The sequence below is a fragment of the Carassius auratus genome, chromosome 32, assembly GCF_003368295.1.
Source record: "Carassius auratus strain Wakin chromosome 32, ASM336829v1, whole genome shotgun sequence".
Classification (NCBI taxonomy): Eukaryota; Metazoa; Chordata; class Actinopteri; order Cypriniformes; family Cyprinidae; genus Carassius; species Carassius auratus.
The window spans coordinates 34363060-34384127 of record NC_039274.1 but is presented as its reverse complement, the minus strand read 5'-3'; the positions used below and the strand labels follow the sequence as shown (position 1 = coordinate 34384127).

The following is a 21068-nucleotide window of genomic DNA, read 5'->3' as shown; positions in this document are numbered from 1 at the left end:
TAAATTGATGTATTGTTAGGGCACTGTGTAGTTCTGTGATATTTGCATTTATATGTAATATAATATGTGAACACTTTAAGAATAATTTAGATTTTTGTGATTTTTATTTTATTTTTTTGAAGAAATCTCTTTTGCTTACCAAAGCTGCATTTTAACTCATTACTTCGGTCTTCAGTGTTACTTGATCCTTCAGAATTCATTCAGAATTTTAATTTAAATGTAATTTATTACAATTTTTCTGTATTTTTGAGTGGGAATGAGAGACTTATCTATAATAAATAAACACTTTAACCTGTTAACTGTCACTCACGTTTTTGAAGATAGACATGAATGTGCATGATACAAACCTAAATTTTTATAATTCATGACTGAAAACATTTTGTAACACGATTTTGATGTACCATTTACATGGTAATGCAATGTCTGATTTTAAAATGGGTTTTGAAGGATGAATTTTGAGATTTTATGTTTTCAAGTGATATATAACTTATGATGATTTCTAAAATGTGACAGAGAAAAAGGCAACGAGGAAGTCTTTTTTTTTTTAAACAAAGGTCAAAGCTCCTTTTGTAATGTAGATTTCTGAGGGTGCACTCTTGTCATAAATTAATCTATTACTTTTCCTACATAATTTTTAACAAAAAATATTGGTAAAATATATATTTGGGAGTCTTAGACCTTTCCAACGATATATAGTTTGTCAAGATTAGATTAGATTTGATTTTAATAAAGTATAGTCAACGTAGGCGTCCCGTATATGGGACGGGGTAACATTTAACAGGTTAAAATCATAGTTGCAAAATCTGACCAGTAGTGTATTTGTGTGTGTGTGTGTGTATTTATTTATTTATTTATTTTTTTTTTTAATTCCACAGGGAGACAATTTCTCATTAACAGCTGTATTTTTCAATATTTTAAATTAATTTAATTTTGTTCCAGCAAGCTGATGAGAGTTTAGACTTTGAAGAGCAGATACTTGAAGCAGCCAAATCTATTGCTGCAGCAACCAGCGCTCTTGTAAAATCAGCTTCAGCAGCTCAGAGAGAACTCGTAGCCCAGGGCAAGGTAAGAAACAATAGCGTAAGCCATAACAATGTTTATTAATCAGTCTGTAAAATGATTATTAATAGCAACCGTTTCTTGACTTTTTTTTTTTTTTTTATTAACTCAGTTTTTATAGAATCATAATGGCCATCTTTTTCCTTCCTGAAGGTTGGAGCCATACCTGCCAATGCTGTGGATGATGGACAGTGGTCCCAAGGGCTAATATCTGCTGTAAGTCCTTAAGCATTAAAAAGTGCCAGTAAAATGTCTTCTTATTATGTTCCTGTATGACTTCTCTGTTTGCTCACTGTTGCAGGCACGCATGGTTGCTGCAGCCACCAGTAGCCTCTGTGAGGCAGCGAACGCGTCCGTCCAAGGTCATGCCAGTGAAGAAAAGCTCATCTCTTCTGCCAAACAAGTGGCTGCTTCCACTGCACAGCTGCTGGTGGCGTGCAAGGTTAAAGCTGAGCAGGATTCAGAGGCTATGAGGAGGCTGCAGGTAATACACAGTTACATTTCATTCTGATATTTTAAATAGTAACTGCACTGTACGTCTTTCATTGCTTAAATTGCTGTATTCATTGAACATGTATTTCATAGGCATATTTCTTGAACTTCTTCTGTGTCATCTGCAGGCGGCAGGCAATGCTGTGAAACGGGCCTCTGACAGTCTGGTTCGAGCGGCCCAGAAAGCTGCTTTCAACAAGGCGGATGATGATAACGTGGTGGTCAAGACCAGGTTTGTTGGAGGAATCGCTCAGGTAGGATTTACAGCCTGAATTCTTAAAAATAATGAATAAAGCTAAATATATATGATCTACAACAAGGTGTAATCTGGCCGCAAAGGAACAAAACCCTGGGTTGCCTTATATAAAGAAATGTTATTCCCAAAACATTGCGCAATACATAAATATCTGTTAAGTGTGTTATTTTGTCAACCTGGCAACGCTGTACACTCTCTTTCCACTATAAACACGCTTGCTTTCTGAAAACACCTGTTAACTTGCAGTTTAGCCATCTCCACTTCAATATTCTATTCTCAGAACATTGTAATTCATCAAGTGTTTATTTACACGAGAGAGAAAGAAAGCGAGAGAGAGAGAGAGAAAGAGAGGAGAGAGGCTGTGCACGTATGAATTACCTAAGTTTTCTCGCATGTCTCTATTAACAGTGAAGCTGTGGTTTTAATTCCTTTAGAAACTGATGCTACCAGCTCCTTGTTGAGAAAGATAATGTAGCTCTTGAGCGATTAAGCTATTTATAGTTTATAAAAATATGCAGGGCGGTGCTAAAAAGTTTGTTCCTGAATGACTGATTGCACGCAAAGTGTGATCTGTGTGAGTGACTGAGCGTGTGAGTGCGTAAGATATGGAAGACATTATTTTATTTGTAAAAAGTAAAGAGTGCATTAATTTTTGCAATGATAACCTACCATCAATGTTAAGATGATGGTATTTATATATATATTTATATATTAATATGAGTACATTACAATATACATTTATTAGAATGAGTAAATTATTATTTATGGGCTTAAAATCTAAATGCAAACAATCAGAATGTTGTACCTGGTGGGTAGTGTCCGATGTAAACATTAGACATATGCCATTACCTATATTGTACTGTGGTACAGTTATGGAGGCCCTTCATATTGCAGAGGTCAGCTGCTTATATTTAGCATTGGCCCTAAAGTATGCAGTGTTTCATAAAAAGCTGTTTTACTAAATTCTACTGAGGTAAAATTCAGTGCAGTCCTTTATCGTATCGTGGCATCTGTATTGTGATATGTATCATATCGTTACTTTGCTGGTGATACACAGCCCAAATAAATAAATAAATAAATAAATATATACTCCCATATTGGCTTTATTCGGTTCATATTTCATTTGTGTTGTGCTTTGTCTGTTTGGCTCAGATTATTGCAGCTCAGGAAGAGATGTTGAGGAAAGAGAGGGAACTGGAAGAGGCCCGTAAGAAGCTGGCACAGATCAGACAACAGCAGTACAAATTCCTGCCAAGTGAACTCCGAGAGGATGAGGACTAAACAGAAATGCTGGCTTCCCTTTCATCAATTTCTCCACCATTTATTTTTGCCTTGAGGACACAGATGAACTTCTCTATCAAGCATCACCTACTGAATTGATAAAGGGTTATTGATTCAGTTAATTTTTTTTACATCTAAACTCTTGAAAATTTGAAGCGGTGACCGTCTTGTCTCTTTAACCGTGAATGTGTTCATGCCTCCTCCACACCATCATGAAGAAGCTTTGTATTTCAGGCATGAATCTGATCTTGTGAATGGGTGCATGAAGACTTTGGAAGCACATAACTGTGTGCTCAGAACAGCCAGAAGTACACGTTTGAGACTGCATTGAGGAAGAAATGCATGAACTCTGTTTGATCTCATTTATTAAAACAAAGCATTTTAGGGTTTCAGACAAGATGCAGACTTTAATATTTACGTCATTTAACGTCAAGATGAAAAGAAACCTAACTCCAGTTGAATGTTTAACATTTGTACATTTGTAATGGTGAGTTACTTTTTTTTATGTTTTACTTTCATTGCTTCAATGTTCGGAAAGCATACAAATAAACTCTATTTATATAGACAAACAAAAGTGAGTAAATGTGCAATGTAAAACAAATCCACTCCGAATAAGAGTCTAAAATACATTTTCTCCAATTAATGTTTCTTGCTGCCCATGTGCATTATGAGAATGTAATGACAGGATGTGATTCATGTATCAAATCTGGAGAAAGACCAGAAGTACTGTGAAAGTTACACCTCTAACCCCCTAAAACCTTAAAAAAAATGACCTTATACCACAGCAAAATATTGAATAAAATCCAAATACTGAATGTATGCTCAGTTATAAAATAATTGCTTCTGTTTGTTGTCTGTGGGCACAAAGACAGGGCTGAATGAATGTGTTGTACTTCACTTCATGCAGAGCCTGACATACTGTATCTCGGACATTTACGTATACAGGCTTTTCTTCTCATACTGAAATTCATGGCCACTACAGTATTTTACAGTGCTGTTTGTAGCTGCTTAGAGGATTTTTCTTTTTTTATGCACATCCTCTAAATTTTCAAAGCCATTTGATGCTGGTACGACTTTCTCATTTTTAGCCTTATGCTCTAGCATGTCACATTTATGCTTGTATTTTGGTCATATGCAACCCTGGAAATCTATTCTCAGTGCTTTATTTCTGTACCACAGCAAGTCTTCCGTGTCTGGCTTTATGAACATTTAGTTTCAGTGCCTTAGTTTATCATTGTCAAATGAACATATCAGTTCTCTGACTGTAGGAGACGAGGTCTGGTGTCTATTCTGACATGCATTCACCATTGTGTGTGTGTGTGTGTAGCAACGTTACTGCTAATCTGTTAATGCTCTTGTGCTCTATGATGCTCAGAGTTGGAAGCGTATGAGTTGGAGTTTGGAAATTACTGCAACAAGTTTATAAAGCGGCCTAAAAAACTCACTTTAAGCAGTTCCCCCTTTAGCTATAGATCTGCCTGGAAAGTGTCTGTATGCTTCATGTTGCTGTAGATGTATGTAAATGGCTTATTTTCAAATATATGTAAAGACAGCACACACTGTGCTGCATTTCTTATGCATGCTCAATTACATTTAATGGCAGAGTTGCAAAATGATCAACATTGCTGGCTCATGCATTGTGTAGATGACTAAAGAAGAGTGTAAAATATTGAGAAAGTCCTGAAAGTGTCTCTGCATTTTGAGAAGACCAATTGACTTGTTTATTTGTGGGTGTCTTTGAATGATTGCCTGTAAGAGCATTGCAATTAAAGAAGCTTCTGCCTATGTGGAAGAACATCTTAACTTAAAATAAAGGCTTTCAAAGTATAGTTCTCTTCAAATTATATTCATTTTCATATAGAATGCTTTTCTTTTACCTTGCCTTAAAGACAATTGGCAATGAAACTGTAAAATAGCACTGAATAGTGTTCAAGATGTAACTATTGCAAACCTTTTTTTATCTTTTTTTATTCATACTTTATTCATTCAGTTTAATTTTAAACACTGTGAAACATACTGTTAAGTGTAGTATCATAAAAATTAGTAGTAAAGTTGTAAAAAGTAATATCATCAAAAATAGTTGGCTTCTGAGAGGCAATGGTATAGTGCTAATAATAACCATTTAAAATCTGTTCATCTAAAAAGTATGCCAAATACTCAATTTTAGTATTAATTTTAATAGTTATTTTTGAGACTAGGAGAAAGCTTGCCTGTACCGAGTTTGAGTTAATGTTCTACACAGTCATCTGTAAGTATAAATAGTCTCAATTTAGAAGGTTATAAATCTCTTGCAAATAGAAGCAAGTTTGCCTTCTAGGTACCTTCTGCCCTTCTTTACAATATAGTAATGTGCTGTGATATTTACACACATTTAAAAAGACACGTACTTTACATCTCAGTCATTTGTAGAAGTGAGTAACACAAACATTTTCTCGTATATTTAAAGCAAGTACTCAGTGTTATGTTCCTGTCTGCAGTTTTGCTGTTGTTCCGACCTATTCTTTACGATTGTGAACTGCGATGGATTAATCTGGCACTATAGATCAGTTCAATATGACGGTACTACACTAAACTCAAGCTGACTGCCCCTTTAAGCCACTGCTCTTTGGCATGGGGGTAGGGCAGATATGTAGTATGTCTTGGTCAGCATGAGGGTATGGGGCTATATTGGGTGGGATCACATAATGAGGGAGGTGCTAATTTTAGTCCCCCTGCTGGGAGATGGTCATAGCAGATATGCATGTTTAAAGATTCACAGTTGGTACAATAAGAGTTGCAATTGGTTTAGCCAGTAAAACTGTCAAATTTTCTCAAAAGGTATGTTTTCAAACAGTAGTCTGTATAATTTCTGTGGGAAAGGACTAGAAGGATTGTGTATGGTTATATGTGAGAACATAATGTTTAAGGCTGTTTAATTGCTTTACACGATGAAAGCAGCTCTGCTCTCTCTAGCACACATACTTTTTATTGTGGATCTCAGTAAACCATAACCAAGCCTGTCAATCTGACCAGTTTTCATTAGTACTACATTTTAATTTTACAGCTTTCTGTAAATTAATTTAGATTATATTGCTCCAAATTACAGAATTCAAATGCTACAGAATAGTCCTAACAAAGGTATATGAAAAATCTTGCAGTTGAATGAAAAGTATTTAACAGGTTGGGGTGCCAGACGTAAATGCGTTGTTGAAAGGTTTTGCCCCAGAGGAAGCTTTGCACGTCTGCTTGAATGTTTCCGGCTATAACGTATTACCCCAGATCATTCTGAAAGTCTAACTGCAGAAAAGCAGTTGAGGAAAAGAATGAAACTAGACGACACTTTTAGAAAGCAAGGTTCTTTATTGGTGTCTTTGGTTCCATGATCTTTATCATCTATGGAAGCTTTCCATTCTCTACAATGGAAAAAGTGTTAATAAAATGTTTGATACATTAAGAAAATTGTTCTTTTAAGAACTATAAGGACTCTTTTTATAAATGAACAGTGTAGGTGATAATCCATCTCAAGGCAGTACAGAATATAAAGTCTCACAGAAAAATTTTCAGCACCTTAAACTCTTAATGTTAAGTCAGAGAAAAGTCCTATAATTAATTACTACAACAGCCCTAAAAATGCATATACAAGCAGTATAGTGCAAATTAAGTACACATAGTTTATTAGTATTGTTCATTACATTTGTAATACACAATGATAAAAACGGTTGTGTGTTCAAGATTAAGATGAATTATGTAGCCTATATAGCCAAGCTTGTCTTACAACAGCTAAGAAGAGACTGTGGCAGGTGCTTCCTTCAGGAGGGGAAGGGTAAAAATAACCTCCTGGAGAAAAGTTCATGGTGTGGGAATGTGAGAGTATAAAACATTTATGTTGAGGGCAAACACCTCAGCTCAGAAAGACTGTATGATCTTCTTATCAAAAAACAAAAACACTTTAGATTATGACTAAGACGCTTAAAAACTAGAACAAATATGAAGTAAATTAACAGATCTAGCTTGCAAGTATAATAAATCTGAACCTAAGTACCCTCTTAGTCCCAAGTGAAAATTTATTATGTGATGTAGCAAAGCCCAAATAGAGGCGTTATGTGGGGCTTGTATTTTCGCGGCATGGCCGACAACTGTAGCTGTGCCACACGACACGTCGTTGTGATTCCAAGAGATTTGTGGGGGTTTTACCGCGGCCGATTAAAGCCAGCACGGTGCTTGGCGATGAATGCAAGCGTGCTGAGAGATTGCTGTTGAACAGCCACCGTATCTAAAGCTCTTCAGATTATGAACAATGCCTGAGGGACTCGTTGACATGCCTCTCTGTTACGAGACTGACCCAGAGATACTAACGCCTTCCCAGAGAATCACTTTCATGAGCCCCTTGTGTGCTGTATAAAATCAATAGTTTTTTTGTTTTTCTCTCTCTGCTTTTCTTTGTAAAGAGCTCAACCGGGTGGGGGTGGGGGTAATCATATTTTTTATTTATCCCAGCCCAATATTATATGTTGGTGCTCACGTGTTCAGCGTTTTGCATCAATTTGACAGTGTAAATTGCTTTCTGGACAGTTTTCCTCCTCTTCCCTCATTTTCTGAATGTTAGAAATAGGAAGACGGCCCCCTTGTAAGACGTCTTGGCCCTCAGGTCCCATATATAGGCATTTTAGTGGTCAAATGTCTGAGGGCAGCGAATCGCCATCCAGATCCTTAAAAAAAGACACGACACAGGAGGAACCGCTAAGGGCCATTCCCAAAAAAGTATTGGGTGTCTTGCGGAACTTCTCAGGCTCCTGTGAAGGCACATATTTGACAGCCTACAGCTAGACCAGCTCGCACTCCAGCTCAGCGTTCAGTTCAGCACAGACGCTCATCGCCTCTCTCAGTCCAGTTTTTGGTGCGACCACCCATACACAAAAGCAGCCATGGATGCCATTAAGAAGAAGATGCAGATGCTCAAGCTCGACAAGGAGAATGCCTTGGACAGAGCAGAGCAGGCTGAGGCCGATAAGAAGGGATCAGAGGACAGAAGCAAGCAGGTTGGACTTAAATCGGGCGCTCATGCATCTGGGTGGCTCTTTGCACCTTTATAAATCAGACTTTAGCCTGCATAGTCTGCTTTTATTTTCACAGCTAATTATGCTGTGGCCTATGGCATAATTCTATTTTAAACAAGTTTTTCTATTTCTATTCTATCTTCTATTTTATTTTTTAAGTCTATTTGAACTGTTTTTCATATCGGATGTCTCACTACCACAGTGGACCATCTGCTTTATTGGCCTGCATGGTTAACTGACGCATGAAATATGTTAACTGAACAAATAATGTACAGTTATAGACGCAGCTGGCAACTGTTCTCGTCTCTCTCCATGTGTATTGACACACGTGCTTCTCCTGCAGCTCGAGGATGACCTGGTCGCCCTGCAGAAGAAGCTGAAGGCAACTGAGGATGAGTTGGACAAATACTCAGAAGCCCTGAAGGAGGCTCAGGAGAAACTGGAGCTGGCTGAGAAGACAGCTACCGATGTAAGCATTATGTGCACATAGGGTTTCCCATCTGACGTCACGCGACCTGTGCCCGCCCCTTCTAAACAGACAGTCTGTTCAACTTATTACATACACCTGATTTAATTTTTACCATCACGTAGAACCTCAAGGTTTTTTTTTTTTTTTTTTTTTTTTTTTTTTTTTTGCCGACTAAACTTTATCGGGAACTACAAAACATTGTCTTTTGAAATGACACAGGCCATTCTTAATCGTATATGCATCACGTGGTACAACGTGCAACGAATACCAAGACGCATATGGGAAAACAGGCTGCCATATGTACAGCTACAGGAGAGTGTATGCAAACGGCGGTTTTAAATTTAGCACTGCGCTTTATAAGGAAAGCGTTTGGGGTTCGTTTGCCCACCTACAAGCGTCTTAATAGGGGTTCGTATAGAATTTCACCTCACCCTTGCTGCATAATTAAGACCATCAGCGATCATCCATCAAGCTAGTTTGATAAACTGAAACTATTATATTTTATTAAATAAAATAATATAGCTGGGACTATAAATTGATAACAAACCACACAATATGATAAAACAGCCTATTATGTAGATTTATATTTAATATATCATATTTATATAATAATTGTAATAGTAATAGACATAGTGAATTATTCACCGACTTTCAGGTAGGCAACGTCTAAAATAATTTCTGTCAGTAATTTTGTGGCCGCAGTCCCGATTAAAAAGTAGCTTTGGCGCCCCTAGCGAAGTTAGGTAACATTAAACTATCTTTAATCATTAAACAGACTTCTAAATAAATCAGTAAATATTTTACTGAATAAATATCTATTTAGCACACCTTTGTGGCCAATTTTTAACCATTCAAAACCATTTTTTTTTTTTTTTTTTGCTGTTTAAAAATAATATATAGGCTGCTTGTAGGATATATTTGCCGTTCCTAGGGAATTCAAAGCCTGTTTTGAGAGAGGGCTTCATTCGAAATGAAGCCTAGGATACCCAGTTTCACACTGAAACAATTATACAACTATGGATTTCCAAACAGATTGTGCACGACTCGTATTGCGGTAACATACCACCAGATGGCGCTGTACTCCTAGACATTTGCACATAGTTAACAGGTTGCACTGAGTTCAGTCAGATACGGTTTATGGTTCAGTGTCCAAAAGAGTGCAACATCTGCAGGAGCAACAAACTTAAACCAATAGGCGGAGAGATTGAAATGCATTTAACAACAATGCAGTTTTTATAATCTAATTCATCAAATACATTTTTATAGTGTACAGACATAGGAGTAAAATTTCAAGGACCCCCCTCTAAATTGTTTGTTAAAAACGTTTCCAAGTTTTCGTCGTTAGAAAGTTCACAAAAATGGATCGTGAACTGGCGCTTAATAGATGGAGAAAGCGGTGATGCTTTTTTGGGCACATCATTATACTGTCTTTATAGAGACACTAGCATTTGAATGTTGTGATTTATCGGCCAATATGTAATGATAGGCCTATATGACGTTTAAAACTATAGTATGTAAAGTTGTAGTGATATTTCTCCCGAAAGCGCTGTTTAAACCTATGTGGATTTTTGTTATGAATGTATACCAGACGTACAGTATTAGTGCGCTGTGAACTCATTACTAGTCGTCTGTGCGCAGGCTGAGGGTGACGTCGCCTCCCTGAACAGACGCATCCAGCTGGTTGAGGAGGAGTTGGATCGCGCTCAGGAGCGTCTGGCCACTGCTCTGCAGAAGCTGGAGGAGGCTGAGAAGGCTGCTGATGAGAGTGAGAGGTGTGTGGGAAAACTCAAAACAGACCCTTAGGCTCTTAAAAAAGTCTGGGGAAAAAATTAGTCAAATATAGATTTTCCATTTCCCCGTTTTATTTTCCATGTCCAAATTACAATTTAAACCACAATATGGAATTTTTTAAACAAACATTTTTTTTAAATAAACAAATAAATTAACTGTTTATTATTGTTTTTATTACAGTGAACTGAATCTCATGTGTAATATATCTTAGAATTTTAATTGTTAGATATAGTAGAGACCAAAACATTTGACATACGAGTCCAAAATACCAAATTTAAGGGATAAGTTTCAAAACTAGCTACTTTTTATGTTGTTAATCTAATTAAGTTGATCATTTATTAAACATATGCAGGTCTCATTAGATTAGATTAGATTCAACTTTATTGTCATTATGCAGAGTACAAGTACAGAGCTAATGAAATGCAGTGATTTCATGATTTTATGATTACATTCAAACTCTCTCCCTCTCCCTCTCTCTCTCTCTCAGAGGCATGAAGGTGATTGAGAACAGGGCCCTGAAGGATGAGGAGAAGATGGAGCTGCAGGAGATCCAGTTGAAGGAGGCCAAGCACATTGCTGAGGAGGCCGACCGCAAGTATGAGGAGGTCGGTTTTCTCTCTCTTTCTTACTCTTATAATGTATTATAGACACATACAATAAAATTATGAATAAGTAATTTCACATAAACAATGTCTTCCCCCCGGACAGACTAACACATGTACACTTCTAATGTTTTCTTTGTGGTGGTACACAGGTGGCCCGTAAGCTGGTGATTGTTGAGGGTGAGCTGGAGCGTACTGAGGAGCGTGCTGAGCTCAATGAGAGGTAAAAACAAACAAATGTGATACTTTAAAAACATATTTGCTTATCTTATCTTCTGTGTGTCATTTTTTGTGGCAAATCTTCTGTGACTCCCACTTATAGTAAGTGCTCTGAGCTGGAGGAGGAGTTGAAAACTGTGACCAACACCATGAAGTCCCTGGAAGCCCAGGCTGAGAAGGTAAGCGTGTAAATGTTTGAATGAGTGTATGATCATCTGGGTATATTTGTGTTGTGTGTTGGTGTTTACACAGACGGCACATTAACCCTCTCTTCTGTCTTTCCCATCTACAGTACTCTGCTAAGGAGGACAAATATGAGGAGGAGATCAAGGTCTTGACTGACAAACTGAAGGAGGTGAGTTTATTGATTCAGCTACCATCTTCTGTGTGTGTGTGTGTGTGTGTGTGTGTGTGTGTGTGTGTGCATATAAGAGTGCCTGACGTCTCTCTGTCTTCCAGGCTGAGACTCGTGCTGAGTTTGCTGAGAGATCAGTCGCCAAGCTTGAGAAGACCATTGATGATCTGGAGGGTATGTCAACTTGTACCTTACTGTTGCTGTTAGACACTGGTTAAATCCTTAGTTACATCCTTGGAATATCAGGTTTAAGTTATTTTTGCGTTTATCTGTTACAATTAACAGTTAACATAGTGATTTACCTTTAAATTTGTAGGATATGCCTTTAAATTTGTAGTGGTACATATCCCCAACACTAAAATGTACTGTTTAAGTATTTATACAATTGAATTTTTCTCATGATTAAGGAAGGTAATTTCACTTCATTTTATTTCTATTTAATTACTGTTTTCTTAGTTTTTTCTTTTATCTGTTTGTCTTTGGCGACTTGTCATTGTTCGTTCCACATTTGCATTGCTGCTTCTTCCTTATTTTTCGTTTCTTTCCCACTCCTCTCCACTCAACACTCCTATGCCGTCCTGGCCTTTAATTGGCTACTCTAGATGAATTGTATGCTCAGAAACTCAAGTACAAAGCCATCAGCGAGGAGCTGGACCACGCTCTCAACGACATGACCTCCATGTAACTATCCCCTTCCCTGTTACTCATGTTCATGTATGAGATTGTGCACACTGGTTTGGTTTAACAGCATGTCCAGTTTCTCTGTCTGTTAGTATAATCTAGTTTTCAGGTTTTCTGAATGATTTTAGACTGAACCCAGTATTAAGATTAAATGCTGCCTCACATAAACCTTTCCGTTGATTTACTAAGTATGAACTGATGTATAAAAGATGAAATTACCCGCAAATAACACAAACTGTGTTTCGTCTGGAAAGCATGATGACTCTTTTCTTTTTTTTTTATCTGTTGCATGCCCATTGTTGTTTGATATCACCATCTCTCGTTTGTTTTAACCAATTATTTTTCATTTTTCATTTAAGTTATATTTTACATGTAAACATTATGTTTACATTTTTGCAGCTTGCTAAATTATTTTTAGATATGAATAAAATAAAACAAAATTAATCTCAAAATGCCTGATGTGAACCTTTTCTCACTTGCATGAACATACTTGTTGCAAGATACATATGTGTGTGTGCGTGTATTTATGTGACACCGACATATCTCTTTCATGCCATTTACTGTTTAATATCACCATGTCTTGTTTGTTTCAACTCCTTTTTTTTTCTCCCCCTGCACAGTTAATTTTTTTTACATCTCATCTCTGGCTCCGGGCACCATATGAGCGGCAACTCCTTCATTTCCTCAGTGTTTCTCTATTTTTCCTCTGTTGCTGCTTTTCTCCATCACACTATTCTCAGTGGGGATGGAGCACTCAGTTCTATCACTTGTACAGAAATTGTTTGCTTTCTGTAAAATAAAACTTCCATCTCTGTAAGCTCCCCACTCCTTTCTCTCCTTTAGTATGTCTTAACTCTTTTGATTTCATATGTCCTTAATTTATTGTCGAGAAGCTTGAATAAAATCCAAAAAAAAAGCTCCTTCTCATCACCTTATGTTGCTTCTCTCTTTGGCATATGTAATTCTCCTATTCATACCATCACATTTAAATTAACTGGGTAAATGCTTTTGGAACTAACATGTTCTCCTTAGATTTTCACTCTTCTCTTCTCTTCTCTTCTCTTCTCCTCTTCTCTTCTCTTCTCTTCTCTTCTCTTCACACCAGACTCCCTCTATCAACAGCTCCGTAAAATCCAGGTCTTTTTTTACACGAGTTTATTTTAACACTCAATGAATTCTAACGTCACAATAGAATGTTTTCTTTTAATGGTGAACACCCTCAACCTTTTCAATTTATTTTACATAAAGGGAAAAGTTTACATAGAAAGGGGAAAGTGCCTTCTGCATTATATAACACACCTTGGATCATTACCAAAGTCGTGTTGTGTTGTAGGAGTAGACTATATTTACTTATTCCAAGAATCCTTCTAAATTTAATTTAATTTAATTTAATCCATCTAGAATCAGAAAAACATTTCTAGATTAAGTATCTGAATTATACACTTGTAAAACTATCAATTCATGTTTATCACATTTACAGTTTTTCTGATTTTTCTTAAACACATTTCTTGATTTCTTATTTTCTCAAAACCTTAAACACAAATCCAAACCTCAAAATCAAACAAAGCTTTCAAATCATACACACTTTAGCCAATGAAATATACACTACAGGTAATTAAGATGGAGAACACAGTTTCCAGTGCATGTAGTTACATGTATTTAGTAAATATAATAAAACACACACACACACACACACACACACACATAAACAATAGAAGTTGCACGTTTATATCACCACAGGCCAATTATTCCATGCACAAGAACATGGTCTTAGAAAATGTTAAAAACTCTCAAATGTTCTATTTCTAATATTCATGCAGTGTGCATGTGCAACCCTCAGGTACACTAATATAAATTTTAATAAATTTAAATAATTTTTTTTTTTTTTTTTTGCAACTTTCTAAATTATTAATATAACTGAAAAAAGGAATAATCTCAAAATGCCAAATCTTGCTTGCATGGACATACGTGTTGCGTCATTATAGATCGATAGATAGATAGACAGACATATAGATAGATAGTTAGATAGATAGATGTGTATGTGTTATATAGAATATATAAACACATATATAGTTATATGTGTGTGTGACAGAATTTATTTGAGTAAACGTAGTGTAGTCATGGGCCTAGTGCTCGCTGTGAGACTTTTAAATGACTTCCGGTTCCGCCTCCGTGTGGAGGGTCAGATGCGAGAAGAGGATCCGTGTGAAAATGGAAGGGGATGCAGTTTCTCCAAACATTTTTGGGCAAAGTAAAGCTGGATATGTCCTAAGTAATGTTGCCGAGGTCGTGGAGAGGATTTTGACATTTGTCCCGACTAAAAATCTCCTCCGGATAGCAAGGTAATGATGCTAGCTAAGTGTGGATGTTTTAGCCTGTTAGCTTTGAGCTAACGTTAATCAGAAGACCATTACATCTTAAACGGTACTATATAAACTCATTTTATAAATGAACAGGATTACACGTTTACTCTTTCCTGCCAGAAAATACTATAAAAACCTCCAAAGATCTTAATTAACGATAGTTGATTATATAGATCTGCATGTCATTTGTCACTCAGATTCGTAAACGGAATGCAAATAAATTAGTGGGGACCAACGTTATATAACTTTTGATTTTAGGTGATGGATTTATTTGGCTTTGTCAGCTGATCCTAATCGTGTACAATACTAACACCAGGGTCTCCAGAACAAAACATTGGTCCTTTCAATTAATAACGTAAATTATATTTGTACTTGTTACATGCGTAGAGTAGATTATTATTGTACCTTTTAACAACAATTACTGACTGTCATTATGACGCTATCCTTCACTATATACAGTAGACTACGACGATTGACGATATACAAACTACAGTGTGTCTAAGTATTCTTCTGTCCTTAGTGTTGTTTGTATTTCAGTTTGTAAGAACATTTCTGCCTGTTTTGGTAATCGAGTATTGATTTTTTTTAGACCTAACTTTACAATAGTCATAAAAATACATCTATATTAACAATGGAGCATTAATAAATTATCTAAAGCAAGTAATCTTACGGGTTTATTAAACAATACAATTGAAACACAATGTAATAGTATATATGTTGCAACATGCCACCCAACATTCTGTCTTACTTTAGTCAAATATTTAAATATCTTTTAGACAACAAATCATTGATTTATTACAACAAAACACTGTGAATATCTTAATTTCTGTATTTCCATATGAGCAACCATTTGTAGACTGAAGTCTGATGAAAACTAAAATACACAATTCTAATATCAATATCTGTTTGTATGTTGATATTGGTGTTTCTTCTTCTGTAGTGTGTGCAGGCTATGGAGGAATTGTGCACGCCGAGTCCTGAGGACGCAGCAGAGACTGACCTGGCTCTCAGCTTCTGGCTCATCCATATACGAGGAGCATGTTTTGCTTAGGACTATGGCAGAAGACTTGGAGGTCTGATGGTCTTTGCTGCTTTTTTTTATGTTATTTATTTTTTGCCACAAAGAGAAGTTAAAGTTCTTATGAATTCTAGAAATGACAAACCATATTCTGTTTGTCTTTTCTCTGACTCCCTGCAGAAGATCTATCTGCTGCCCCAGACAGCTCTCTTAATGGTGGATGGAGAAAACTTCAGTTGGCCTTTTAGTTACACACACAAAAAGGGTAAGTTACGTGATTATTTGTGTTTTAAAAAGCCCTGTCGATCCTGATGAGGAGATTCACCTGTTCTCTTCCATCCTTTCTTGCTACAGCCAGGAAGTGTGAGGATGAAGTAGAGTCAAACCCTGTTGAGAAGCTGCGACGCTTGCTGCCGAGCACTTGTGATGTACTAGGCATTGTCGCATCAGGAATTGTGGGTAAGATGAATTGTCCCTGTTTCCCCGTGTTCTGCCATGATTGTTAGCAATGTCAGCGCAGCAGTGTAACTGTCATTTCTTCTGCTGTGTGCTACAGTGACCCCCAGTGGTTCACCCAGCAGCCCCCCAGAAGAGCACGAAGATGGTGAAGCTGGCTTCAGTCTGCTTTTTCCTGCCATGGATGGGGTCACCATCCGGCCTTTTCACTTCTGCAAAAAGAGCCTCAGTGAATCGGCAATGGAGGAAGCAGGTGAGTTGTTAAGATTGTAGCAACTGGTGCAATTGCGTTTTTTTTTTTTTTTTTAATCAAAAATACAGTAAAAGAAAATTGTTAAATATTATTGTAGCTTAAAATAACTTTTATAAATTAATATATTTTAAAATGTGATTTATTCCTGTCACTGCAAAGCTGAATTTTCAGCAGCCATTACTGTAGACTTCAGTGTCACATGATCTTTCAGAAATCAGATTTCTGTCTTCATGAAACATTACTTATTATTAGTGTTTAAAACAGGTTCCTTAATTCTTAAAATAGAAAGTTCAAAAGCAAATTTTTAATTTGAAATGGAATAATTTGTAATATTAGTGTTTTTTTTTAACTATTTAAAGTTACTAGTTCACCCAAAAATGAAAATTTTCATAATTTACTCAACTTCATTCAATTACAAACCTGTATGAATTTCTTTCTTCAGCTTAACACAAAAGAAGATATTTTAATGAATGTTGGTAACCAAACAGTTGATGGCACCCATGGATTTCCACAGTATTTTTTTTTCTATATACAGTGGTTGTTACTAGGTCAAATGCTTGATTACAAATATTCAAAATATCTATTTATTTGTTCTTAACAGAAGAAAGAAACTCATACAGGTTTGGAAAGACATGAGGGTCAGTAAATGATGACAGATCCTTTACTTTTGGATGAAATATTCCTGTACTCGATCTTTGGTGAACAAAAGTATTAGTTACAATGAGAAGTCTTCCTAACCCTAAACTTTTGAATGCTAGTGTATATAGATATTGGTTTGGTTGGTTGGTAAGCCATGTCAAAATACTCTGTATTTGATTTTCAGGGTTGATCAATAACCCTGATCTAAAAGTGGTGCTGATGTTTGACTACGAGACCTGGAAAGCTGGAGGGCGCTGCTTTCTTAAAAAGTTACTGGAACCTCTTTCTCAGAATAAAGTACTTATTGTTGGAGGACAAGTTGAGAGGACCTTTTCCAATAACACAACCTGGTAAGTAAAGAAAGTTCTTGATTTTAGATGAGTCAAGTTAGTTCCTGTATTTTATTTTATTTGTATTTTTTTGTAATGTTTTAAGTAGAGGTTTTATGGTCCAGACTTCATACTTCCCCTTCCCTATATTATTGTCCAACTGTTTCCCCCCTCGTCTGCCCACTGTTTGAACTACTCTGAGATCTACTCTGCATGATTTCACTCTGCGCCTTTCTACATCATAATAATTAATTTGTAATTTAACATTTTGTCATTGTCACATACAGGAATATATATTTCTCAGCCCATTTCCTCTACTGTCTCTCTACATTATTTCTAATATAATCTTCATCAGTGAGGTTTGTGTGTGCTCTGTCTGTTTGCAGCTGTTCTCCAGGCTCTTTTGGGGCAGTAGGACTGACCTTCAGTGGCTCCAAGATCCAGGGTGCCTCAGTGCTGGTGGACCAGGACGTAAGCAGCTCGAAAGCAGCAGAGGCCACTATCCAGCGGCTGAAGGCTGCTAATATCCCAGAGAGAAACACCATGGGCTTCATGTTTGCCTGTGTGGGCCGTGGCCACAACAGCTACAATAACGAGCGTAATGTGGAGGCCAGCGCTTTCCGGAAGATCTTCTCCAACATTCCTCTCTTGGGATTCTTTGGTAACGGGGAGATCGGCTGCGACCGTATTGTCAAAGAGAGCTACACCTTGAGCGAGACAGATGCTGAGGGACTACAGCACTCTTTTACTACAGTCATGAGTCTGGTGCATTTTGGCTAACACAAACTCAACTCAAGGCAAATGACTGGGAATCCCCTTGTTAACGTGGTCTTTCAGGACAGATGCTGACTGCTTGTTTAAGTTAACAGAGCAGGTCCGATGGTAAGCAGGTATAATTCTCCTTGGTTCTTTCCTTTTGACTTTTTTTTTTTTCTTAATCAGGATGTCATTGGGACATTCAGCATTAAAAAAAAAAAATAACAAAAACAATTTGGGAAGTGAAAACCTTGACCTTTTACTTCAGTTTATACATAAAACATTTTCTTTATGTGTAGAGCACAGCTTTAAATTTGTCAAGCTTTCAGTTTTCTTGTGGGCTGTATGGCTCTCCGAGGCCTTATGAACAAATAGATTGTAAAATTCAGGCACTTGCTAAAAAAATAATAAATGAAAAGGTAATTGTGATAGAATGGCTAATGATGTAGCCTTTCATCAACATTGGTACGGCTTATGGGACTTCTTCACTTCAGATATGTGCTCCAGACTGGTTGCTGGCCTACATTGATTGTCCAAATTACCATGTCCAATAGTAAGTGCAGGAAGGGTATTCACAATGAAAGACATATCTAGCCCTTCTCTGTATACTGTTACAATTGACTTGCTTGCAGTTTTTAGTGTCTAGATTGGAGTAATAAAGGACAAGCGGAAAAAGTGGTATTTCTTTGTGATATATCAGTGTATTTACTCTGCCTGTCCCTATCAAAATCCAGTTTAATTCCAACAGGGTAATGCTCCATTTCAATATTCATCAGTTCAGTTCTGTTCACTAGCGAAATAACACATTTTGTTGATCAGAGATACGTGAAGTCTCAAAGGGCTGTTTGCCTGTGTTGTGGAGATATATATTTGCTGCAGTATTTAGAAGGCTGAATTAAACAGTTTTTTGCCAAATCTTTTTTCCCCAACTTTGTTCGGATCATATACATAATACTTTGCTTAAAGGAAAGTAAGTTTTACTACTCTTACATCTGTTTTCATGGCAATGTGTTGGTTTTTCTTCATCTGCTGCTGGGTCGTGCAGATATGAAGTCTGCATGTATATAATAAAATCAATGGTGTCATCTGTCGATGTGTGTAGTGTGGTGCAGTCCATACCCTTTTTACATTTCCAGGTGTACATGTGCAGAAGTAAACTATATGACATGGAAGACCATGGGAAATTGTACTTTTGACTTCCTATTTATTCCAACATCAAGATGAAAACAATTCTAAGATCAATCAAATACTGAGAAATGAACTATGGCATTCAGAAGAGAGAAATATGTCAAATTTAGGCATCCCATCTCTCCAGTGTTTCCAAATTGTGTCATTTATTGCCAGGATAACATAACTCGCAGTATAGTGTTGTGAATGAACTTGATTTAGAAAGAAAAAACGACTTGATTGTACTATTAATTATTGCAGTCAGTGAAAAGGGTCTAAGAATTCATCAGTGCTTTCTCATTGTTGTTTCTCCAGTAGATGGCTCTCTCGTGTAACAGAAGTGTTTCTCGAAGGCGATCAGTGGAGTTATTTGTTAATTCCAGTCAAAAGGATCTAGGAATAAACTCTAAATACCAATTCAATTGATAATTGACTTAAATCTTAAAGTCTAAATCTCAAAATGAATCGATCATTTACTGTTAAATTAGTGAAGTGAAGTGAAAGTGAAATTCAGCCAAGTATGGTGACCCATACTCAGAATTTGAGCTCTGCATTTAACCCATCCGAAATGCACACACACACACACACACTGTGAGCACACACCCGGAGCAGTGGGCAGCCATTTATGCTGCGGCGCCTGGGGAGCAGTTGGGGGTTCGATGCCTTGCTCAAGGGCACCTAAGTCGAGGTATTGAAGGTGGAGAGAGAACTGTACATGCACTCCCCCCACCCACAATTCCTGCCGGCCCGGGACTCGAACTCACAACCCTTCAATTGGGAGGCCGACTCTCTAACCATTAGGCCACGACTTCCCACGTGATATTAAACTAACACAAAGATATTAGATGCAGGGCGATGAGCTCCAGTTCTTTGTTGTTGTGAGTGTGTGGGTTAGCATTATTAGATGTCAATGCCAAGCGCATCACAACAGACAGCCTGTTTCCTGTTCTTGTGGTTAGGTACCCTGGTAGCCCGGAGCAGGTCTCGATCGGGGCAGTGGTCAGATAGCGACCTGCCTCAGGACTGATGCAAACCGAAGCCACTTAGTGTTGCAGTACAAGTCCCTCAGTCCCACACTAATTCCCATGGACACAATGCACAGCAGGTGAAAACCTCTTACAGGTGAAGAGTGGGTTATTTTAAAGACCCTTCTCCAAAAAAAAAAAAAAAAGAGTGAAAACATCTGTTTTGCTACTAACCCTCTTTGGTCACATTCTATATACACTGCCACTCAAAAAGGCCCCGGTGGAATTGTGGTAAATCTGGCTTTCAGGAACAAACACAGCGTTATGGAGGAACATGGCATCACGATGTGCACTAAAAGTGCAGATCTGTTGGGGTGCAGGCGTTTTTAAACCTGTACATTGTCGCCTCAGGGCTTTTGGAGTAAAGTCATTCAGCCTCACTTTAAGACTCTTTCCCTGTTGAGAGCAGACTTAGAAACAGTAGAGACAGACCTGAGCTCTGGGACCATTGTCATAAAGAGCAATGTTTTGTAGGTCACACACAGGGGGTGGGCCACTTTGCTCAGAGTTAGACATCCCAAGAGTGCAAAATGTAGTCAGGCATTTATAGAGGAAAAACTAAAATATGAGGTAGAATGTCTATAAAACAGACTATGCATCTGTAATATTAATCTAGTACCCGCAATGAAAAAAATGAGAAAAAATTTCACTCAGAAATCACTAGAAGGCTATTCCACAAACACAAAGAAACAGAAACTAGCACATTGAATTAAATATGATATTTTAGTGTATAAAAACTAAAATTGTAAATTTTACTCCAATGATATTTGTTTTATTTACAACTTTTAGATTATTATTGTTATTATTATTATTATTAGTGT

At 37.1% G+C, this 21068-nt stretch overlaps 3 protein-coding genes across 5 annotated transcripts in view; all 3 read left to right on the top strand.

Annotated features, from left to right (window-relative positions):
* The window catches only part of LOC113052293 (talin-2-like), a 43028-nt gene extending 38127 nt beyond the window's left edge, over positions 1–4901 (top strand). For 2 of the 3 annotated variants that reach the window (XM_026216724.1, XM_026216723.1), the window contains 5 exons: positions 940–1065; positions 1213–1275; positions 1361–1543; positions 1680–1805; positions 2960–3088. In XM_026216724.1, the coding sequence (XP_026072509.1) occupies positions 940–1065; positions 1213–1275; positions 1361–1543; positions 1680–1805; positions 2960–3088 (627 nt within the window). Of the gene's footprint in view, positions 1–939; positions 1066–1212; positions 1276–1360; positions 1544–1679; positions 1806–2959 lie in introns of all 3 variants that reach the window. The other variant, XM_026216722.1, reaches the window with a different exon arrangement.
* Positions 4902–7853: 2952 nt separating this feature from the next.
* On the top strand, positions 7854–13157 carry LOC113052292 (tropomyosin alpha-1 chain). The gene is made up of 10 exons (XM_026216721.1): positions 7854–8106; positions 8468–8593; positions 10232–10365; positions 10872–10989; positions 11139–11209; positions 11309–11384; positions 11498–11560; positions 11665–11734; positions 12163–12241; positions 12862–13157. The coding sequence occupies exons 1-10, from the start codon at positions 7993–7995 to the stop codon at positions 12863–12865; spliced, it is 855 nt and encodes a 284-aa protein (XP_026072506.1). The 5' UTR covers positions 7854–7992; the 3' UTR covers positions 12866–13157.
* Positions 13158–14385: 1228 nt separating this feature from the next.
* LOC113052291 (F-box only protein 22-like) lies at positions 14386–19146 on the top strand. The gene is made up of 7 exons (XM_026216720.1): positions 14386–14583; positions 15545–15677; positions 15803–15887; positions 15977–16081; positions 16179–16331; positions 17155–17320; positions 17686–19146. The coding sequence occupies exons 1-7, from the start codon at positions 14393–14395 to the stop codon at positions 18077–18079; spliced, it is 1227 nt and encodes a 408-aa protein (XP_026072505.1). The 5' UTR covers positions 14386–14392; the 3' UTR covers positions 18080–19146.
* The last annotated feature ends 1922 nt before the right edge of the window (positions 19147–21068 follow it).

Coding starts and splice junctions, on each gene's coding strand:
- LOC113052291 (XM_026216720.1), top strand. CDS start 14,393: ATGACTTCCGGTTCCGCCTCCGTGTGGAGGGTCAGATGCGAGAAGAGG. Junction 15,678..15,802: donor CTATGGCAGAAGACTTGGAG/GTCTGATGGTCT, acceptor GACTCCCTGCAG/AAGATCTATCTGCTGCCCCA. Junction 16,082..16,178: donor TGTCGCATCAGGAATTGTGG/GTAAGATGAATT, acceptor TGTGTGCTACAG/TGACCCCCAGTGGTTCACCC.
- LOC113052292 (XM_026216721.1), top strand. CDS start 7,993: ATGGATGCCATTAAGAAGAAGATGCAGATGCTCAAGCTCGACAAGGAG. Junction 10,990..11,138: donor CCGACCGCAAGTATGAGGAG/GTCGGTTTTCTC, acceptor GGTGGTACACAG/GTGGCCCGTAAGCTGGTGAT. Junction 11,735..12,162: donor GACCATTGATGATCTGGAGG/GTATGTCAACTT, acceptor TGGCTACTCTAG/ATGAATTGTATGCTCAGAAA.